Source organism: Calypte anna, chromosome 2, assembly GCF_003957555.1.
Source record: "Calypte anna isolate BGI_N300 chromosome 2, bCalAnn1_v1.p, whole genome shotgun sequence".
Classification (NCBI taxonomy): domain Eukaryota; kingdom Metazoa; phylum Chordata; class Aves; order Apodiformes; family Trochilidae; genus Calypte; species Calypte anna.
Window position 1 is genome coordinate 36,736,502 of NC_044245.1, and position 19,507 is coordinate 36,756,008.

The 19,507-nt window shown below is 36.9% G+C and overlaps 1 protein-coding gene across 4 annotated transcripts in view; it reads right to left on the bottom strand.

Annotated features, from left to right (window-relative positions):
* The window catches only part of SATB1 (SATB homeobox 1), a 73,388-nt gene that overhangs the window by 44,320 nt on the left and 9,561 nt on the right, over nt 1-19,507 (bottom strand). For all 4 annotated transcript variants that reach the window (XM_030445407.1, XM_030445405.1, XM_030445404.1 and 1 more), the window contains 2 exons: nt 19,005-19,128; nt 1,056-1,167 (listed from right to left, as the gene is read on the bottom strand). In XM_030445407.1, the coding sequence (XP_030301267.1) occupies nt 1,056-1,167; nt 19,005-19,128 (236 nt within the window). The remainder of the gene's footprint in view (nt 1-1,055; nt 1,168-19,004; nt 19,129-19,507) is intronic.

Below are 19,507 nucleotides of genomic sequence, written 5' to 3' on the forward strand. Positions count from 1 at the left end.
CTGAAGCAATGAAGGTGGGAGAGGACACTGCAGAGAGGTCATCACCCCCATGCAGGTGACTCTGCTGGCTTGCCCACAGACCACTTAAACCCAATTGAAGTCTTACCACCAACTTCTGTGGTGTCAGAAGAAGGGTTTGGTGTGGCACAGAAGGTACAAGATGCCTTACTTCACTAGCCCAAAGTAGAGATTAACCCAAGTGGGCCATACACTTGGAACAGTAATTCAAGCAATTATCACAAAAGTGATGCATTGTCTTCAGTACAGCCTTAAGCTGTAAAAGGCAAGGAACCTGTTTTGTTAGATGAATGATTTTGCTTCAGATACCAAAATCTACATCAAGCTCAAAATTCAACCCAAACCGATGTCCCATGTCTTCATTCTGTTTTAAATTATATAGAAATTTTTTTACTTCAGGTGTTCAAAATGACATGACATGTTTAAGAAGTAGTTTTAAAAAGGGACAATACAGAAAGATAAAAGGTATTAGAGAACAAATATGTCCCACTGATGTTTTTTTTCCTCCAGTAGTTTACTTGGGTTTACTACAATAAGCAAAAATTGTCACAACACTTGTTAAATTTTTTTTAAATCAGGGTCCCAAAATTAAATAAAGAGATTAATTTATAAAACCACAGCATTCTTGTTGGAAAGCAGCGATAGTTATAGACACCTTTTTCTTTAAATATGCATTAGCCAGAGCAAGAAAAAAATACAGATATTTTAAAAAAAAAAAAAAAAAAAAAAAATCAGTCCATCACTGTTCCAGAACAGGTTTTTTAAACAATTATTCTGGGTGGTAGAAGATCTCTAGATTTACAGAATGACAGCTTTACATCTCTGGCAACCTAAGTCACTTTGGCTGTTTCAATAGCAAATATTTATTTAAATTAATTCTTTCACTATATATGTACTTTCTACTTCTGCTCATCAAAAGGATCCTAAACTTCTGGTGAAAGGACCTGGCTTCTTATATGACTGTGACAGACCTCAATGTGACACATAAAGAGTACGTATCCACCATCACAGCAACTTGTTTTTTTTTTTTTGCTTACCCATCATATCTTTTGCCTTCTTGAAATGTTTATACCACCTTCCAAATTCCTGACATTTTGCTGCTGAGACATTTGCATAGTAAGTGCTGTTCACAATGGAAGAAATCATACTCTGTGTGAAAAGGGGAGAATAAAAAAAATCTGTAATACAGTGCAGTCCAAGTCAAAGCACAAATTATTTCAAGTGCTGTAACCATTATATTTGAAGAGTTTAAGAACCATATTGCATTTTTAATCTTACTGTGCAAAGAATTTAAAAAAAAACCAACCTCATGACTGTTCTGTGATTACTTAAGCATGAAAACAAACTGAGGTATATTGTAAATCGGAGCAAAAAGAGCAGATGTATTAAGAAAAGGACAAAGTTACTAATTAAGAAATATCAGGCAATGGGATAGACTCTGGGCAGAAGAGGCTGATCTTGAAAGTGCATTTTATTCTGCTTTTAAATGTGACTGACCCTTCACACAGCCACACAAGTTTACAATACACTGAATCAAAAAATGCAAGCAATGTCCCAAGTTACCCATGTCCAATCCCTTTGTACCACTCATCAGAGGACAGACCCTGGAAAACCATAGGATTAAAGTTTATCTGAATGACTTACTAGTAGGATAAAATAAGGAGGTTTATGTAGTAGAATAATAGCTATGAAACAATCCAAAACAAACCCAGACTTGACTTTCCAAAACAGGGTATTTCAAGTGATTCACAAAAACAGGCTTATGAAAATCTCTTCTTGTCATATCTAATTCTGTAACTGAGTATTAGCTGTAAAACAGACCAGAGAATGACAGACAATTTTCCTCAAAGGTTCTCAAGATATCAGATAGTTATAGTGAGAAATTTACCTTCTGCTCAATTTTGACCAATTTTAAAATAGTAGAGTTTACAATGCATAAAACTTTCAATTCCCTTACGTTCTTTTGCAAAATCAATTAAAACTAAGCCTTGTAAAATGCTCCGACTTCAAAATTATGCTCAGTATATGATGTATGAATAACAAAATTAGCAAATGTAATTTCAATAGGCTGAACTTTGCCACCACTTAGATTTCTATGTAGAAAGCAGTTACTTTAAATTTAACTACAGGAATTGTCCAGCGTATTGAGAAAATATTGACAGTCAAGAAGACAAAGCACTGATTACTATATTTCTTCATTATTCAGTATGTAACATTTAACTACAATTGTGCTGTCTTAAAATCAATGTACAGCACCAAGCCTTTGCTATACAAACTGCAATAACCACTGGAAAAAAGTTTGGAGTAAAAATGCAATAAATATTACAAGTCTTCTTTTATAAGGTTCGTTCAACTTCTGAGTCAAAAAGCCTTGATTATTGATCTTAGTGAAATTCATTATAACGATTTTCTAACATATTACTCAGTAACAAGCTATTTCTGGAGGCTCAGAACTGCTAGAAGGAGGCAGCATTATTTATGCCAAATGTGGATACCCTCTACTCACTAGGCAGCTATTTTAATATTTCTCTGAATCACCAAAATTCTTACCATTCCTTGATACTAATTTGGCATTTCTAAAATCAGCTAGAAGCCTTTTGTCAGTAGTATGAAAGGTGAATGAAATCTTAATAGACTACTGCAATTCTAGCCTGAATGACCTGAATCAAGCTCAGGTAAGCCCAATTTCAATTTTCAATATAGTAGCAGTATCATTAATGTCTAATACTTACAAAATTGTTGTTTAAAATCTTTTACAGAATAAACCATTTTAAACACGGGCACATGATACCTATGGTGTGATTTTAAAAGTCTTTTGGATCTGAACTAGTACATCACATGAATGCAGTTACTGTCTATGTAAAACCTGTAAATCTGTACCTGCAAAATGGGAAACTGCACATGTAATAGGCCACCACCCCATGTTAACTTGTACATATGTTGTGAACGTCATTTAGAATTTCAGGATGGTTTTCTCTCATTTTACTTTGCCCCTTTCAGATGTCTTCTCCTGCCCAAGTAACTTTAGTAAGTATGACAACATGTATGTCAATAGTAATTCCAGTAAATTGCTTAATACTGATGAAGATGTTTATCTAGGATTTCCTAGTCCTCCCTTCCATGTCATTTTAAAAAGAAGATATGCCAGTGACATGGCACTTTGTGACATGCTCTGCTTCTTTAGGAATAAAATTAATGCAGTTACTTTATTTTACAAGCAGATAGGAGACAGGTCTGTTTAAATAACACTGCTAAAAATTTTAGCTTCTTTGATACAACGAGAATTTCAGGCTCTGATGGCTAGTATTAGGATTTTACTCCAGCTCTTCCAAGCAGACAAAAAAAACCCCACAAAACAACCACTAAAATCTGCAGACATTATCAATGCATTTTAAAATGAAAATTATCCTTTTTTCTTTGAGAACACTTCATGCAGATATTCAAGTGATATTACCCACGCTAAGAATCCTCATCATGAGGAATCAATGATTTATTTACTAATTCACTGAAGGCAAAGTTTTACAAGCCAGATAAAATATTACTACCTTGTTAACTCAGAAAATAACTTGACAACATTGAATTTCATTGTTTCTATGCTTTATTTATTATGGTGTCATCAAACGTGCAGTCACGTCAGTGCAGAGAAATGCACTTTGCAATAGAAATTCCTGTAGAATTCCTGTATCTTTTAATGGCAATGTACACATATAAATGCCCACTATGCTTAGAGCCTGAAACTGAAGATTAATCCTATGAGTTAGTGGTCTTCAGAGATTTATGATCTAGACTGGAGACATATTGAAGGTATTTTATTTCCTGGGTCATTAGATGTGAAGAGCTCCCCATGTCTTGGCTTATACTTATCAATAATCAACATGAAAATTATTTTATTTAAAGTACACCATATTCATATGTACTAGTGTACGTAGGCATTCCTTATCTGTGAAGCTGAGGCAGATGCTTTTCATGTACATAAATCATAAAAATACTGAAATGCATCACATTCATCACTCATAATCTGGTTTCTTTTCACATGTCACAAATCATCAGAATGCAAAAACTGGTCACAAATCTGACGTATTAATGTATTCTGTCCTTGATATTAAGTTGCAAGACTTCAAGTTCCCAAATTTCCCTCTTTCCCCTCTCTCCATCCCTCCCCCACTCCAACTGCATCACTTGTTCTGAGAATCAGGAGATCTCATCTGAAATGGTGCCACCTTCACAGAAATCCCACTATTCTGGAATGATACCATCTGCTGCAGCCCAAGTGCTCTTTTTTTAGCCAAATAAGTTAATTATAATTAGGCATCCAACAACTGTGTGGAGGTAGGGGTAGAATTCATTCTGAAGTTCAGCTGAGGTTCACCCAGCGTAGTTTGAACCAAATCCCATTATCTCGGGAAGGTTAAACACCAGAGATCCAAAAATCAGACGTTGTCATTTCTCAGACAAGTTGTTGAGGAACTCCCTAAGGAAATACCTGAATCCTCAGCCAGAAATCTTTTCATGTGCCCACCACATAAAACCTGATAAAACTGCAGCACCAGACACCTTTTGTTTTGAGCCAGAATCCCACGCAAGGTGCGTTCTGCAAAGCACGGGAAGGACCTGAGCCTTTCGTGCCGGGTGGTTGCCGCAGCCACGGCTGCGGGTGCTACAAGGGAGGCATTTCTGAGTCATTGCCTCTGACACTGCTCTCTCCAACCAGGTGAAGTACTGTTCCATCATCTCTAAAAGTATTCGGTTGTCCTTTTTTTTTTGCAAAACAACAAAAACAATGTTAATCAGGTTAATTCAATCATCTAAACCAAAACTGTTCATGCTTTTCTGCCAAATCAACCAACCACAGCAAAATCTGTTATCAGTGATTGCTCAGCTTCCAGTCAAAAAGCTTTTAACCCCCACAGTCCCAAAACTTCCCCTAAATAACCTTAAAATTATTTTTATATGGGCAGAATGAGGTTGTTTTCATGCCTCATGAAAGGGAAGTTGGGCTGCAGTATTTACACAGAACAAATACATACTAACAGACTTAGCAGAGAGTAACAGACGCAGCAGCTTCATAAAACAAATCGGCTGAATTAGATATCAGGGATTCCTTTGCAAACGAAACATTTCCCCATTTCCCTCAAAAGGAGCATTGTAACCAAAACTTATTTGGGCCTTCCAGGTTGTTTAACTAGGAACAAAAAAGATCCAAGCGTTTTTTTGCAACTCATTCATCGTTTTTTAAAGCTTCAAGCCTGCTCAGTAGAAGGGGCAAGGGCTGCAACAACTTATTTACACAATTATCTAAATACGATTAAACAGCTGATGGACAAATATTAAACTGGAAAATGTATAGTCATTTCAGCTTAATGTAATCCTCTTTCTGTAAACACCCAAGATGATTTTTTTTCAACCAGAACAGTCCTGACATCTCATAAGCCTAAGGGTGAATAGCAAGAGATTGTTTTTGATAGTTATAAATATTCAAAAGACATGCAGACCATCTGCTTTCATAATACAGGTAAAGCAAGACTGAAATGGTGACTGCTGTATAAAAATGGTTCTTTTAACAAAGTCTTCCTCTCTTCGAAAACTATAAAGACAGATGTCAAAAACTGTTTACACAGGGTAATCAGGAGCGTGCAAAATGTAATATTCCTTTTACACACAGTGCTTGCTAAAGAGATTTTTTTTTTTCTTTTTCTTCCCATCTGTGTGTTGCAACACATTTCTACAAGTTAAAAACATTTTTTCAAACAGAGATCTCATGAATACCCAAAAACATGCTATCTGGTTTCTGAATGCTAATTAATTTCAACTAAGGAATCTTATTTTTTTTTCTGTAGGAAGGAATGCATGCTTTTGAAATGGAGTATTTCAACAATAACAGACACTGAAAACAGAACACCCCACAAGTTTAATTTTGCACTAGTTTGACACAGGCTATTTTCACAACTGTTTTACATTCAAACCTGCATCTGCTAGATCTGTCTATAAGACAGACAGGAACTATTCTCCTTGATTTCAAATGAGATTTTATTTCTCTTTTACTATTTATCAAGTTTTTCAGTACGAAGCCTTCTAACAGCATAATGGTTTCGTCAAGTGGTAAGTGGAAGATAACTTGTCTTCCAAGCAGAATATGAACAGTGCTACCCATAAACCCTACAGTCAATTTTCAGAGCTAAAACACTAATCTTGACAGTAACCTTTTAATGTATTATATTAATGGCACAGAGGCATTAAGCACCTTTTTTATAATTCTCAATAAAATGAACATTTACTGAACAATCTGTCAAACTACTGGCTCCATTTTTTAAAGCCAAACTTATAAGGCAGTATTCTATTTTCTCTTCCATAAATCCTCCATTTTACATCACTATACACCAGCAGGGTAGCATGTTCCTGTGCTGGACTTCTTTTTAAAATTACTTCTTTAAAAAAAAAAAAAAAAAGTTATGAGCCATTATCTTTAGAACTGGTCTGAATAGGGGTAAAGTAACAGGACAGAATCTAAAGATGAGGAAAGAGACATTTGTTCATAAAAAGGACAGAAGAACTTTGTTTTCCTGATCCGAGCCACTATCAGTGGCTTTTATTTGCATAGCAATGACAAGCATCACTTTTAACACAAGCTGAACTCTCAGAGTGCTTATTTCCTAGAAGGCTTTATGTTACCATTTTTCAATAGAGAAGGGAACATATAGGCCCCAACTGGGTACCACAAGATGATCCTGAAATCAAAAGAGCCCATGTGCTGCAAAAACTCAACCAAGGCAAAATGTTGGTCCTAGTGTTCTGATATGGAAAAGAATCATCACCTGCCACTCCAAATAAAAGCAGACTAAATATATCCAGCCTCTGGCTGTTTTTCGGACAAGGAATAATAAAATGGACACTTTAATTGCATACGATTTTCTTCTTTTTAATTCCTTGGTCCATTACCTGGAACTATAGCAAGAAATGCAGTAATAGTCATATGTCCTGTAAATATGTAGTATAAGGTAAAAACGCACAGATGGACAGAGTAGAAAAGTAGTTTTGTTTGTGCCTTTGGCATTGCACTTGGATGGCTATTTGACCTCCATATTGTTGTCAGGGTCAGGAGAAGTAAGGATCTGCATGGAAACTGCTGGTCAGAAGTTAAAAATTGCCTAAAGGCAGATCTAAAATGGTGGTGCAAGGTTTTCTTCCAATACATGAGCATGTCTTTCCTCCTTTCTCCTATCTCTGTACAGGCTGAACTATCTTCTTCTACTTTTCTGCCTTATGTTGTCTTTAAGTATTATAAATGTATATATTAGCATAAATGTAAAGCTACATTGAATGCAACGAGGGAAAATATAAAATGAAAAAATAATCTATATATATACTTATGTGTATATCTATATATGAATATATAAATACATATACATATATTTATGTATGTATAGAAATATACCCAACACGAGAAGATTTTGAAAATCAGAAATGAGGATTCGGCATCTGAAGGAACTGATCCTTGCACTATTTTTACCATTTTGTAATGTAAATTCCCAATTGATGCATGACAAGAAGCATTCTCCCAATGTTTTCTGAGCATCTCCCACTGACAGATATAAATAAAGCTCAAATAAAAAGCTGCTTCCCAAGACATTAGTCTTATATCTACAAAGGTTAAAAGTGAGAAAGATAGATGGGAAATGTTAATTCAATTTTGAAGAACTTCATAACTGCTTTACAAGCTTTATAGCATAGTGCCTTAGTCTTGAAGAAAAAGAAAGTCACATCAGCCTATAAGGAGACATAAGACATTTTTGTCTTCATCATTAGAAATCTAAAATGAATCTTTTTAAGAATCCTGACTTCTACTACACACTATTTGTAAAATGGCAGGTACCTAGTAGCAGAAGTCCTGGCTAAACCTTTTCTAAAATCAATGTGGTTAAAATATAAAATAATAATTATTAGTAAGTTAATTCTTGGCTTACTTCATGGAATGAAATTGGTCAACCTTTTGAGGGTTGAATTAGAGATTTTCATTCTGTCTGTGCCTTTGGCAGAAGAGCTATGAAATCAAGGAGGTCCATAAGTAAGGAATTATTCATTTCAGCCAGGAATCTGCTTGAAAAAGCTGCTACAAAGTAAATAGATTAATTTTAAACTGCTGGTAGCTTGAACTGGGAATGCACATTTTCAAGGGCCCTTCTCATTGCTTACACTTCAGTGCCCTGATAGCACAAAGCCATCTTGGGGCACACAGGCAGAATTTCATAGAATCATAGAATGGTTTGGATTGGAAGGGACCTTAAAGATTATCTGGTTCCAACCCTCCTGCACAGGCAGGGACACCTCCCACTTCATTTCTGCTGGATGAAGTCAAACCCAGAGCTGAGCTGTTGTTCCAGGGTGAGCTTCATCTCTCCCAGTCTCATAATACAGAGACAGGTTCCTCAGCCCCTCTCCAGGCTGCTGCTTGCTCCTAGGCTGGGCAAAAGCACAACATGAAGCTTGAATGCCTACGTTCACCTCTTCTTCTCGGGACACAAGGAACAATATTAGAGGGAGCTGGAGCCGAGGAGGACAATCCAGATCGTGAGCAACAAATGTAGACAGGGCAAACCAGCATTTCTTGTACAGGAATGAAGGCTGGAATAGGTGGGGCCTCAAAGATCTCACAGAGTGATCTGTCAAAAATCTGGAGTAAGAGACACCTTCAACCTTTCTCTCGGGTGGATTGCTTTTATTTCCAGTCAATCTGTAGCAGCCAGGTCAGAATACTTCTGACTTGTTTCACAATGCACACACTTCCAAATGCTATCCTAATGCAAATGCTTTGTGTCATAGGGGATATTTTAGATGTATTAATGCATTAAACTTTCCACAAAAATCAAGTATATACACTCTCCTGATAGTGACATTGGTGATTGCTCCATCTTCAACCAATCACAATGGTTGTTTTCCACTCTGTTTTTTGCAAAAGGCTTTTCAAAATTGCTTAGCATTATCTGCTATAAGGAAGATTTCCTTGCTGGGAAATAGACATGATTTTCAGCAACTCTCTTCTCAGATTCCACTGTTCTGCTAAAGCAAAGCATCAGATGTCTGGCATGAAGTTGAGCCCTAAGGCACAATGTCCAGACAAGAAGTCATCAGACTCAGTAGCACTAACAGTTGCCTTGCTGAATTTCTTTTGGTGTTTAGGATAAACCCTTTCTTTGATCTCATTTCATACACAAGGTTTTTTTGCAGATTTTTAAACCAAAAAGGACCATTTTGAGCATCTATTTGGACTCCACATAAAAAGAGACCCTAGATGTTCACCTAGCAATTTCTGAATTCAGCCAAGTTACCTGCGGCTGGGCTAGGGCAAACATCTGATATTGATCTGAAGACTTCTTGTGCTGAATCTTTCACCACATCCCATGGTAATTTCTTCCACTAGATAGTTTTGTTGTTGTTGTTTTTACAATATATGGCTGGCTTTTAGTTTGAACTTCATTGATTTCCACTCCTAGACAGTGCATCTCTCATGCCTCTGATTCCTTGCTTAAATACCAGTCTAGTGCCAAATATAACATCCTCTGCCTATCCTTTGTTTAAATGGTTGTCAGATTTATTGTTTCAGGCTATGTGCCTCTTTATGAGCCACCTGTACTTCTGATTACTCTTGATCATATAGACCCAAATTCTATGAGGATATTTATGCTGCTAAAACATGCACATCAATAAACTTCTTTCTGACTGAAGAAAAATGTTGCTTTGCCAGAAGAAAGCATAAAATTTGCTTTCTTAACTTCTTGGATTCTTAACTTCTGCTAAGTCAAATCACATAAAGGTGGCACTTTAAGCAACTATTTGAGACAAGGTACCAATTTCTCCTCAGTGCTGCTGCCCTGCACTGACAAGAGTTTGTGAAAAGTACAGACTGAAGAATTCATAAAAAGATGCAAAAACCAATGGAGGGATCTCAAAAGAGAAATGTTCCAGCTAGATTTCCATGAGGAATATGCACATGTGCTTTGAGGGTCTACTTATTCAAAAATTGTTCTTGGTTAGCCCTCAAAATAAATTAAATAAAAAGTCACTAGATTAGCTTTAGCACACAAAGCCCCTCCTTACAAAACTGCAGAACAGGGAGCACAGCTTTAAGAGCTTGGGGACACACTAGCTGGTGAGTATATTTTAGTGGGATTATATTATGACGTATATATGTGCGTATATATGTATATATATGTATGCATGCAAATATTTTGTTTTTTAAAAAAACCAAACCTTCCAAGTCTGAGAGAGGCCAGATACACTGATTTAAATACAAGCACACGTGAGAAACTTAGAGACCTGAAATCTCTCTGCCTCTAGAAAGGCCACTGACCCTAATGTCTTCTGCATGTGCCTCAGTTTTTCATCATCACAAAACTCATCCTTCTCCTCCATGACAGATTACTGAAAAGTATCAGATCTTTTAGAAACGTGGCATAGTCAAGCACAGGTTATGCTTTAGAGCAGTTTCCCTGCTTTTCTGGCACAAGCTTACAAAAGAAATGCAACTCTCAGTGTAGGAAATCTTAGTACTTAAATAATAAAATAAGAATAATTAAGAGACAGGTGTATATAAGGAGTACCTTTCATGTGCTCCTGCCCCTGGGGAACAGACGTTTTCCCTCTTGAGTAGTTTATTCCATGGCTTGGAGTGAGGCAGGTCTGAGGCTGCTGCTGTCCTGAAAAACCTGTCCTCTGATCACTGCTGCAAGGCATCAGGGGAATCTGATACTATATGTGCTGTTCTTAAAGAAGTGTCCAAGGAAAGAGAGGCAAAGCTCACTCACCCTTGCCTTAGGTTTTCCTAACATGTTTCTTGGAAATAAAAAGGAAGAGCATAATTATTAATTAAAAAGGAAAAAATGTGGGAAGGTAGCAAGCTTTCAGGGTTTTGCTTAGGGTCTGTTTAAGAAATACTTGTCTTCTAAGTTATGATTAGAGCCAAGACCTGCAAGGAGTCTGGTCCGACACGGTGAGAAGGTGCTGGTCTCTTAGCATTGCCTCTCAATAAGTGGGTCCTGCTTTGCTTTCATTCCTGTCAGGTAAAAGATTACCAATTCAAGTAATTCTCTCCAGACGCATCTTTATGCCTACATCCCTGCAGGGGACCCTGTCTGCTTCCCCTAACACAGACATACCTCATCTTTAAATCTGCTGACAGTGACGCTGCAGCACCTACAGAATTTGCTCAGCTTTTGGGTAGGTTTTATAACTGCTCTGATCTCTGTGCCTCCCACCACTGCTAGTAATAACTGAACCAGCCAGGGAAGGTCTCTGCAAACCAGTTGCAGCAGTGATTAAGATGTAGACATACGTATCTCCTCGCCCTTTAAATAGAAGGCTTAATTGGCAATGTGGATAGCAGCTTCCTAATGGACAGAAATTAAACTCCATTTAATTCCTGAGCAGACACTTCCAATGCACAAGGTTTACCACACATTTGGAGCTGGGAGGGGAGTGGGGGGAAGGAAGGAGCCGCACGCACAACTCTCCCTACCTCTGACAATCACCAAAGAAAAGCAACATGAGGACCAGAATGGCATAAGTGTGGCAGGTGTGAATTGACCTGCACTGGCAAAGCTGCGAGCTGGGAAACTTGCAAATCACATGGTTGTGCAATACTTGGCTCTAGTCAGTGCTATCATGTTCCTTATAAAAAAAAAAAAAAAAAAAAAAAAATCTTAAAGACATGTACGTCAAGTTAAGGGATTAACTGTCAAGTGACATTACTGAAACAGAGACAATATATTTCTTTATTGTTAATGAAAAAAATGAAGGAAGTGATAAGCAAAGTACTGTTTTGTAATGTATTTTACATAAGAACGTAATATAGAAAGGGAAGTGCAATTAAATCTTAATGTGGACTTTTTTATTTTTAGTTTATCATCTGGTTTACATTTTGAGCCCCTTTGCAGCAGTAAATTATGCTGGCATTTCTTAGGGAATAACTGCCATGTTAATTTAGTTTAATAAAATAACTGACAGAAAAGGGGAAAAAGAAGCAAGAAGAGACAGTACCCCCACACCCACACTCCTTATCTTTAGCTAAGTACTCAAATGCTTTCTATATGAATTGTCCGTGGTCCAACTCCAGCACCATGTAATAATACAATACATTACAACCCAGTACAATACAATCTTGGGTTTCTGTAGCGCCCTTCATGCAAGCATCCCAGGGTGCTTTACAATCATTATGAGTTAAAATTAAAACTGAAGCACATACAATTCCTAATAGAATCATTTAAAAAATGCTAAACAGAACAAATAACTTTTAAGTCTAGATTTAAAAGTCCCAACAGCCAGAGCTTTCCTTACTTCAATTGGCAATGAGTTCCAAAGCTAGGGAGCAAAGCGACTAAAGGCTCTCTCATGTTATGCTAAAGAATCTCTCGTGTTGTTTATACTTGGTGCAGTACTCTACAGCCAACAATTTGCCAATAAGAACAAAAAAAAAAAAAAAAAAAAAAAAGAAAAGACTTATTTGCAATCTTGCTTAAAGAAAACTGGAGGAGTGTCTTGTTAACCCTCTAATAAAGTTATGGAAGAAAATAATCAGGGTTCTCACTTGGCCATGACTGCGTTAAGAAGTATGTGAGAAACATGAATGAATGAATACAAATTTTGTAGCGCTGCATTACTTGACTGCCTTTTCACCACTAAATGCAAAAAGCAAAAGCATGTCTATATATATGTATATATACATATATATATATATATAAATAAAAAGAACACCACTGCCGCAAATATTTTAAATGATAGCTACACTATACCATTCTCAGGACCACTGAGTGAAAACAGAAGTCAGATAGGTCTCAGTTCTACACCACATACACATTTTAGAGGGAAAAATCAGAAGAAAAAGTGGTGTTCCTTTTTCTTCTGTCACTTCCCTAAAACCTGATGCCCATATGATCCAGATAATCATTCACATGACACAGTTCTCAAAATTGCAATCCTAAGAGGTTAGCACATGAAGTGGGAGGATGGGCCCAAAAAACATAATTCCATTCAAAAGCAAGATTCTTGTACTCTGCTCACAGGAAAGCTTGGCAGAAGATGGCTGCTTATATCTCCAGACAGATGAATTTAGGGAGGTAAAAATAAATAAATATGATCAACACTAGTGCCATCCCTGTTGGCCTCTTGTCTACTTTTTTAGAAGCAGAAACCCAAGACCTCATGACAGCACAGATGCTAAGGGACACGCTGACACCTTACAGAGTCCTCTTAAGTCAGAAACTGTTTCTTTAAGAAACAAGGTATGTCTTCCCCCACCTTCCCATGGTAAGTCCAGTTCCCTTAACTGTTTTAGAATGAGACTCTGGCCTCATCAGAGTTAATTCACCCCAGAGTCACAGAATTTCTTAGGCTGGAAATTAACTTTCTCCTTCTATAGAGCGCTGCTCATATAAAACAGCTGTAGACTGACATAGCTTGAATAGCAAGAGTGCTTAGATGCATCTAAAGAAAATAAATCACTGACCAAAAGATCATGCAATTCAAAGGTTGAGTACCCTACAAATGTCCATACAGACACACAGCTCTACCTACATGTCTACAGCTCTGCACTGCCCCTTCTATATGGATAACTAAAAATCAGGGGCACAAATCCTAATAGTTAATGTTATAGTTAATGAAAATGTTTTAAAAATCCAGATACCACATCGGCTCACAGAGACATCCAAGTGAACGCTCTTGAGCAACTGAGGGGTGGGTTGAAAGGCTCTGCCTGCCAAAACCTGAGCCCAAGCCCTCAAGGATTTACTTCCCCAAAATAATTAATGTCATCTTTAAAATCTAAAGTATAATAACTTCTAAAGTAGAAAAATGAGCTGCATTCCTTACTCAGGTTATTAATTATTGGGCAAGGGGAGGAGAAGGAAGAGAAGAGAATCACAAGCAACAAATAAATCCAAGCACTTGATCTCAGGTCTAGGCAGGTAAAATTGAAAAGGGAAGGAAAAAAAAACACCTTTCAGTTTTCTAAAGCATTAATTTAAAATTGCTCATAAAACATATGCATTTTTGGCACCTCTTAATAGCTCATTCCTTAGTTATTTATAAGTCTGGAAATTTTAATTTTAGCAAACACAACTTTTTTTGGTTGGGATTTTGGAGAGGGGGCTGGCTGGGGTTGGGTGGTCAGAAGAACAGAGAGGAAATGCTGAAAGATTTCTATTATGCTGCTTATTTACTTTGATGGCCAGGTGCCTTTAGAGCAGGTAACTGAGAAACGCTGATGTTCCAAGCAAGATCTCTGTTTGGCATTTCTGTCATGACACATAAAGCCTGAACAATGCCTGCATAAAGCAACATGCATATTTAGGGAAGGATATTTGAACAAAAAAGGAAGTATATGACCTATATCACGCCCATGTCATGTGCAAGCAAACATTCCCTATAGTATCATCAAAATGTAGTCAGGATATCTGTATTTATCACAAGTGTAAAACTATTCAGAATTCCGTATTGTTCTGTGTATTTCTTTCCATGGAATGCAAGCGTATATCTCTATAATTAAAAAAATGCCATTCCTTATCATCAAGAGCAAATTATGTAAAACATATTAAAATTATTAAAACATTAAAAACTTATAAAAACATATTAAAAACATATAAGAACCATTAAAAGCACAGGGACATGGAAGGGGCAGCACACATAAGTACCTTCAGAAAAAACTAAGATAGTAACGCAACATCTGTACATGACTATATCTGTAAGTATCCCAGCTTCTGAATAGATTCTGTGGAAATATTACACGTTCTCTACAAAATATTTAACAAAATAATAAACCACAAGATTTGAGATTCTACTAACTATACATCAGGTCTGGAATTTCTCATCTGTAGTGCACTAGTAGTTGGCCCGAGAACCAGGCTAGATACAAGCAGTTTCAAAAGATGAGCAAAGGAAATTTAAACACCCCCCCCCACACACAAGAAACAAAACAAAACAAACAAAAAACCCACACACAAAGAAACAAAAAAAAAATTACCTTTACATTTCATGATACTATGGGGGAAAGAATACCTGGCTTCTGAACTGCTTTTGCGGAGCTTTTTTGCAAATACTAATAACAATCATTTGGAAAATCTTTTTTGTAGAAAAAAAAAATCAGCTGAGATAATAGCAGTAGAAAAGTCAATGTCATTTGATCACTGCCATATTTTCAAAGCAGCACTCAGATTCTAATTAATCTCTACAATCTTCTAGTTTGGTAGTTGATTGTTATCTTCCTCTCATGGAAAAGGTTAGAGGAACTCAAGATGAGGGGTACGTCTAAATGCTCAAAAGCACACAGTGAGTTTGTTCTAGAATTATCAAAGGACTTTTATTTTCAGACTTCTCTCAGGCCCAGGTTGCTCTTCTCTCCCCCGTAAAAGCTTATCCAACTACATATATGTACACAGAGAGCAAGAGGCAATAATTCAATTGAGGAAAAAAAAATCTGAAAAACACCCTTTATTAATATCAGTGTAAATACGGTCTGTAGTATTTCAGTTATTTTAACTGTGAAAGTAATACGACTTTTGCGTTAAAGACCAAAACAAAGCAAAACTACTAAAACGAAGCTAGGACTAAGGATGAGCAGAGAAATGGGAGAACTAACATTAAGTAAATGAACGGAACAGGCCTGCCTGCATGATCACTTTAGAGCAGCTCCCAACAGACTGAGGTAGAGTAGAGCTTCTGTGCAAGGAGTTGGAAATAAGAATTGATGGTAGAACAATTTCTTTACAACCCTCTGGAGACTGAAGAGCCAAAACAGCAAGGAAATGAGATCTAGGCCACTCACAAGGTGCACCAATTTAATGGAATGCACAACACAGCCCAAAATTGAGCCCTAGATTAAATTCCAAGTTGCCTTCCCCATCGAAAGATGTTTGGAGAGGAGGTAGAAATGAGGCGAGCCATGCGTATCAAACACAAGGAGTCTTCAAGGCAGCATCTTAGCACGCTGCTAGTCTCTAGCCATAAAATCTCCAAGCCCAAGGTAAAGCATGGAAATGCATACTGCAGTGCATAATTCAGAACAGGCTTGGCTTTTCCATGCAAAATTTACACTGTCCTTTTACCTTGCCTGCTTGATACTGAAAATTTGAAACTAAATCTCTGGATGGATGATTGCAATTATATGGCAAGTCAGAGCCATGCACTTGCGCTGGTCTACCCTGAGCACTCTCCTAATGAGACCAAGAGTCCTCAGTCCGCAGAGAAGGGCAAGAAGAGATCATACCTATAACACCCAAAGGTTTTAGCTGGACAAGAAATAAATGGAAAAAAAAAAAAAGAAAACCCAATCAAGCAGATAATGCTGTTAAGTTTTCAAAACTCTATAAAGACAAACTTGATCTCAAGGTTTGTTCGCTCACATATTTTCAAGCTATTAAATGATTAAATGTATCCACGCTATAAAAATAAACTGCTTAGGGGTTTTTTTCAGTACATAGAATATCAGAATTCTGAATAAATATGAGCAATTTTTAAATACATGAAATGCAAGATTAATGAAGAAATATAGTAAATTCTAAGTGAGAATGATGATTCTCAGTTTTCCATGCCTAGATGGGACTTCGGAGATGCCACGCATTGAGCACAGCAACTTAAATACTTTACAACAAACCCTCCCATACCTACACAAAACAGAGTGTTGCTAATGACAGTGACAGAAAATGATATCTACTCTCGTTTCCACTTTGAGTCATTTTTCTGTGGTTAATAAATTATATCCATAACAGTGTTAATAAGTTATGGTACAGTGTCACTGCATTAGTTTGCATTTGTGATGAAGCACTTCATATGGCATTACCTATGCCTGTGGAAGTACATAACAGGAGAGACAACTCCTCTGCTCTCAGAAGAATTTCCCATGCTGATCTTTTGATAGACCCTCTCAGGAAAATTCGCCTCCCAAACTCTGCCTTGCTCTTACTTTTCACCTCCGCTGCAGCAGCACGCTGCTGTGGGGCAATTCCCTAACTTTGCTGTGTTAATAAAATGCAGACTCTCTTAAATCACTGTCCTTTCCATAGGAGCAATATGTGATGAGTTATTAGGCAAATATGGGAAGCATTCAGATCAATTTATTCATGTGAAAAGGACACCGTCAGATCAACATGTCCTCCCTCAAGTTCCCAGAGGGAAATGTAAAGATGCACACTAACTGGTGGGCTCTTGGTCTACCCCTGTAACAGCTTGATTTTCCAAGAGTTAAGAATAAATAAATGTATGTTAAACTTAATGTGATCTGGTCTCCAAAGAAAAGCAGAAGTTACTTAAATTCTTGCAGCCCAACTACTGACGCACAGGTGAAGACAGAGAAGATAGCAGAAATAAACATGCTTTTAACAACAAAAAGAAGCTGCTGTAAGTATATTCCTTTGAAATAAAGAAGAGCAAAACAGTAAATGAACCATCCCAAATCAGAGTTCTGTAATCCCAAATCTGTAATCTGAGGCATTGGTCATCTCAAGAGCTGTTATTAGGCATGATGTTCTTTGTTCATTAAAACTGGTACATAAAAATTCATTATAGTTTAAAAAAAATAACTTTTTGAAAGAGTGTATTTACTGAAATGCCTATAGTACCATGGCAGTGTCCCTAGTGAAGTATTCCTTTTAAAAACATCTTTCCTGCTTTACCATTGCATCATCTACATATACACATAAGCTGCTATGTAAAATGTAACATCCAAATAAACACAAAATATTCCATCCCAGTAGAATGTACTTGCTCTCAATGAGTACCAAGTAAAAACTAGCATGATTAGATTAAAATGGTGAAAAATCCCCAATTATCTGCGGCCTCCATAAGCCAGCAGTGCAAAAGCTCGCTCACGTGCTTTTACAGTAGGTACTTACAAGATAACTTCACAGACATATTACTGGAATGGTTTGCAACCAGTGAAGATAATTTTGATTATTTCCACTTCAAAACTTCCTATATTGGAGCCACATCACTGAAAAGAATCTAACCATAGGGGAAAGAAAGTGATGGGAAAACAGTCTGCTAATATATCCGCTGGAAAGACATACAGAGAAAGAGAGTAGTCCTCTATAGATTAACTGAAGTCTTTCAGAGACAAAGACTCCAATATTCTGAGCAAGAGAAATAAAATCCCCATAAAAATACCTTTACTTCCTTGATTTCCTTTTCTTCTCCTCCCTAGCACAGCCAGCATCATTTATTCATACACTGAATTTGTCTCCACTGCACCACAACATATTTTCAAATTTAAAAGGTAAAAATAAAGATGACGTTCCTACCACAGCATCATTGGCTCTGTGTTGCATTCAAAAACAAGTTGCGCCTTCACATAAATTGACAAAAGAAAGACAAAAAGAATGGCAAAAAAGAACAATGCTTCTAAGGCTTGAGAAAGGCACCAGTTCAATACTTAGTAATGCATAAATTGAGGTTTCATTTTTGTTTAGGTATATTTTGATTAGAACTAATAACTGACTGATTTTCCTTTGGTTGTTTGCAACAACAACACATCATCCAAAGAGCTTTATTCTTTATTCCCTTCTCATATAGCATGCCAAAGACTGTCTCATTTTATGAATTAGCATTTAAAACTACTGTAGGTTATCTAACAAGCATTCAGATTCAATGGTACTTTTGACAGCAGTAAGTAAAGAGCCTTTTAACATCTTGAACACATGTGCTTGAAAAAAGTAGTTGCATCAAAGCAGCTCAAAAACTGAAGACAAAAACCAGTTAAAATCCAGTTTGCTGCGAGACAGTTTTAGTGTGGTGTAAACAACCTTTCACGACTCCCCATGGGAAACGTTGTAAGACTACGTTCAAAATGAATCAGGCATATTTATAAAGATCATGAAGTGGTCAAATGAATTTGCATTTTTGGCAGATTCACTCAACGGGTACTACTTGCTACAGTCTGTAGAAATCTCAAATCTCACATCAGCGTTGCCTATAGTGCTTTATTATTTATTACATGTTATGCTAAGTACCTGTGAAAGGGGACATTCCTTGGCCAATGAACTCTGGTTCATATCCTTCAGTAAGTCCTTCAGAGCATTTCTTACTGTTGTGTGAGACCATTGTTCAGGAGGCAAGTCTTCTAGTTTAGGGCAACTATTTGAAACACAGATTAGAAAAGGGATTATTATAAGATTGCATCCTGCTGCAGAACATTCCTTTAAGACAGACAGATTTCATTTTGCGCATCAAGCAGATGCATCTGGAGATTGCTCTCGGTCTCCTGATTGTTCCGATTAGTTAATTACTTTATACAACACATCTGCTGTATTGATGCATGAATTATACATCAGCTGCATGTGGCGACTATTTTTTCATGTTACTTCTACCTTCCTGCTCTGATGCGCTTGGTAAAACAATTTAAGGTGTAATGCTTTCTCACGACTGATCATGAAAAGCGTTAATATATTAAGCGGTTTTTCTTTTTTGTTACCATGAAATTTAAGAATCTAGACAGCAACACTAAGTGTGAGCA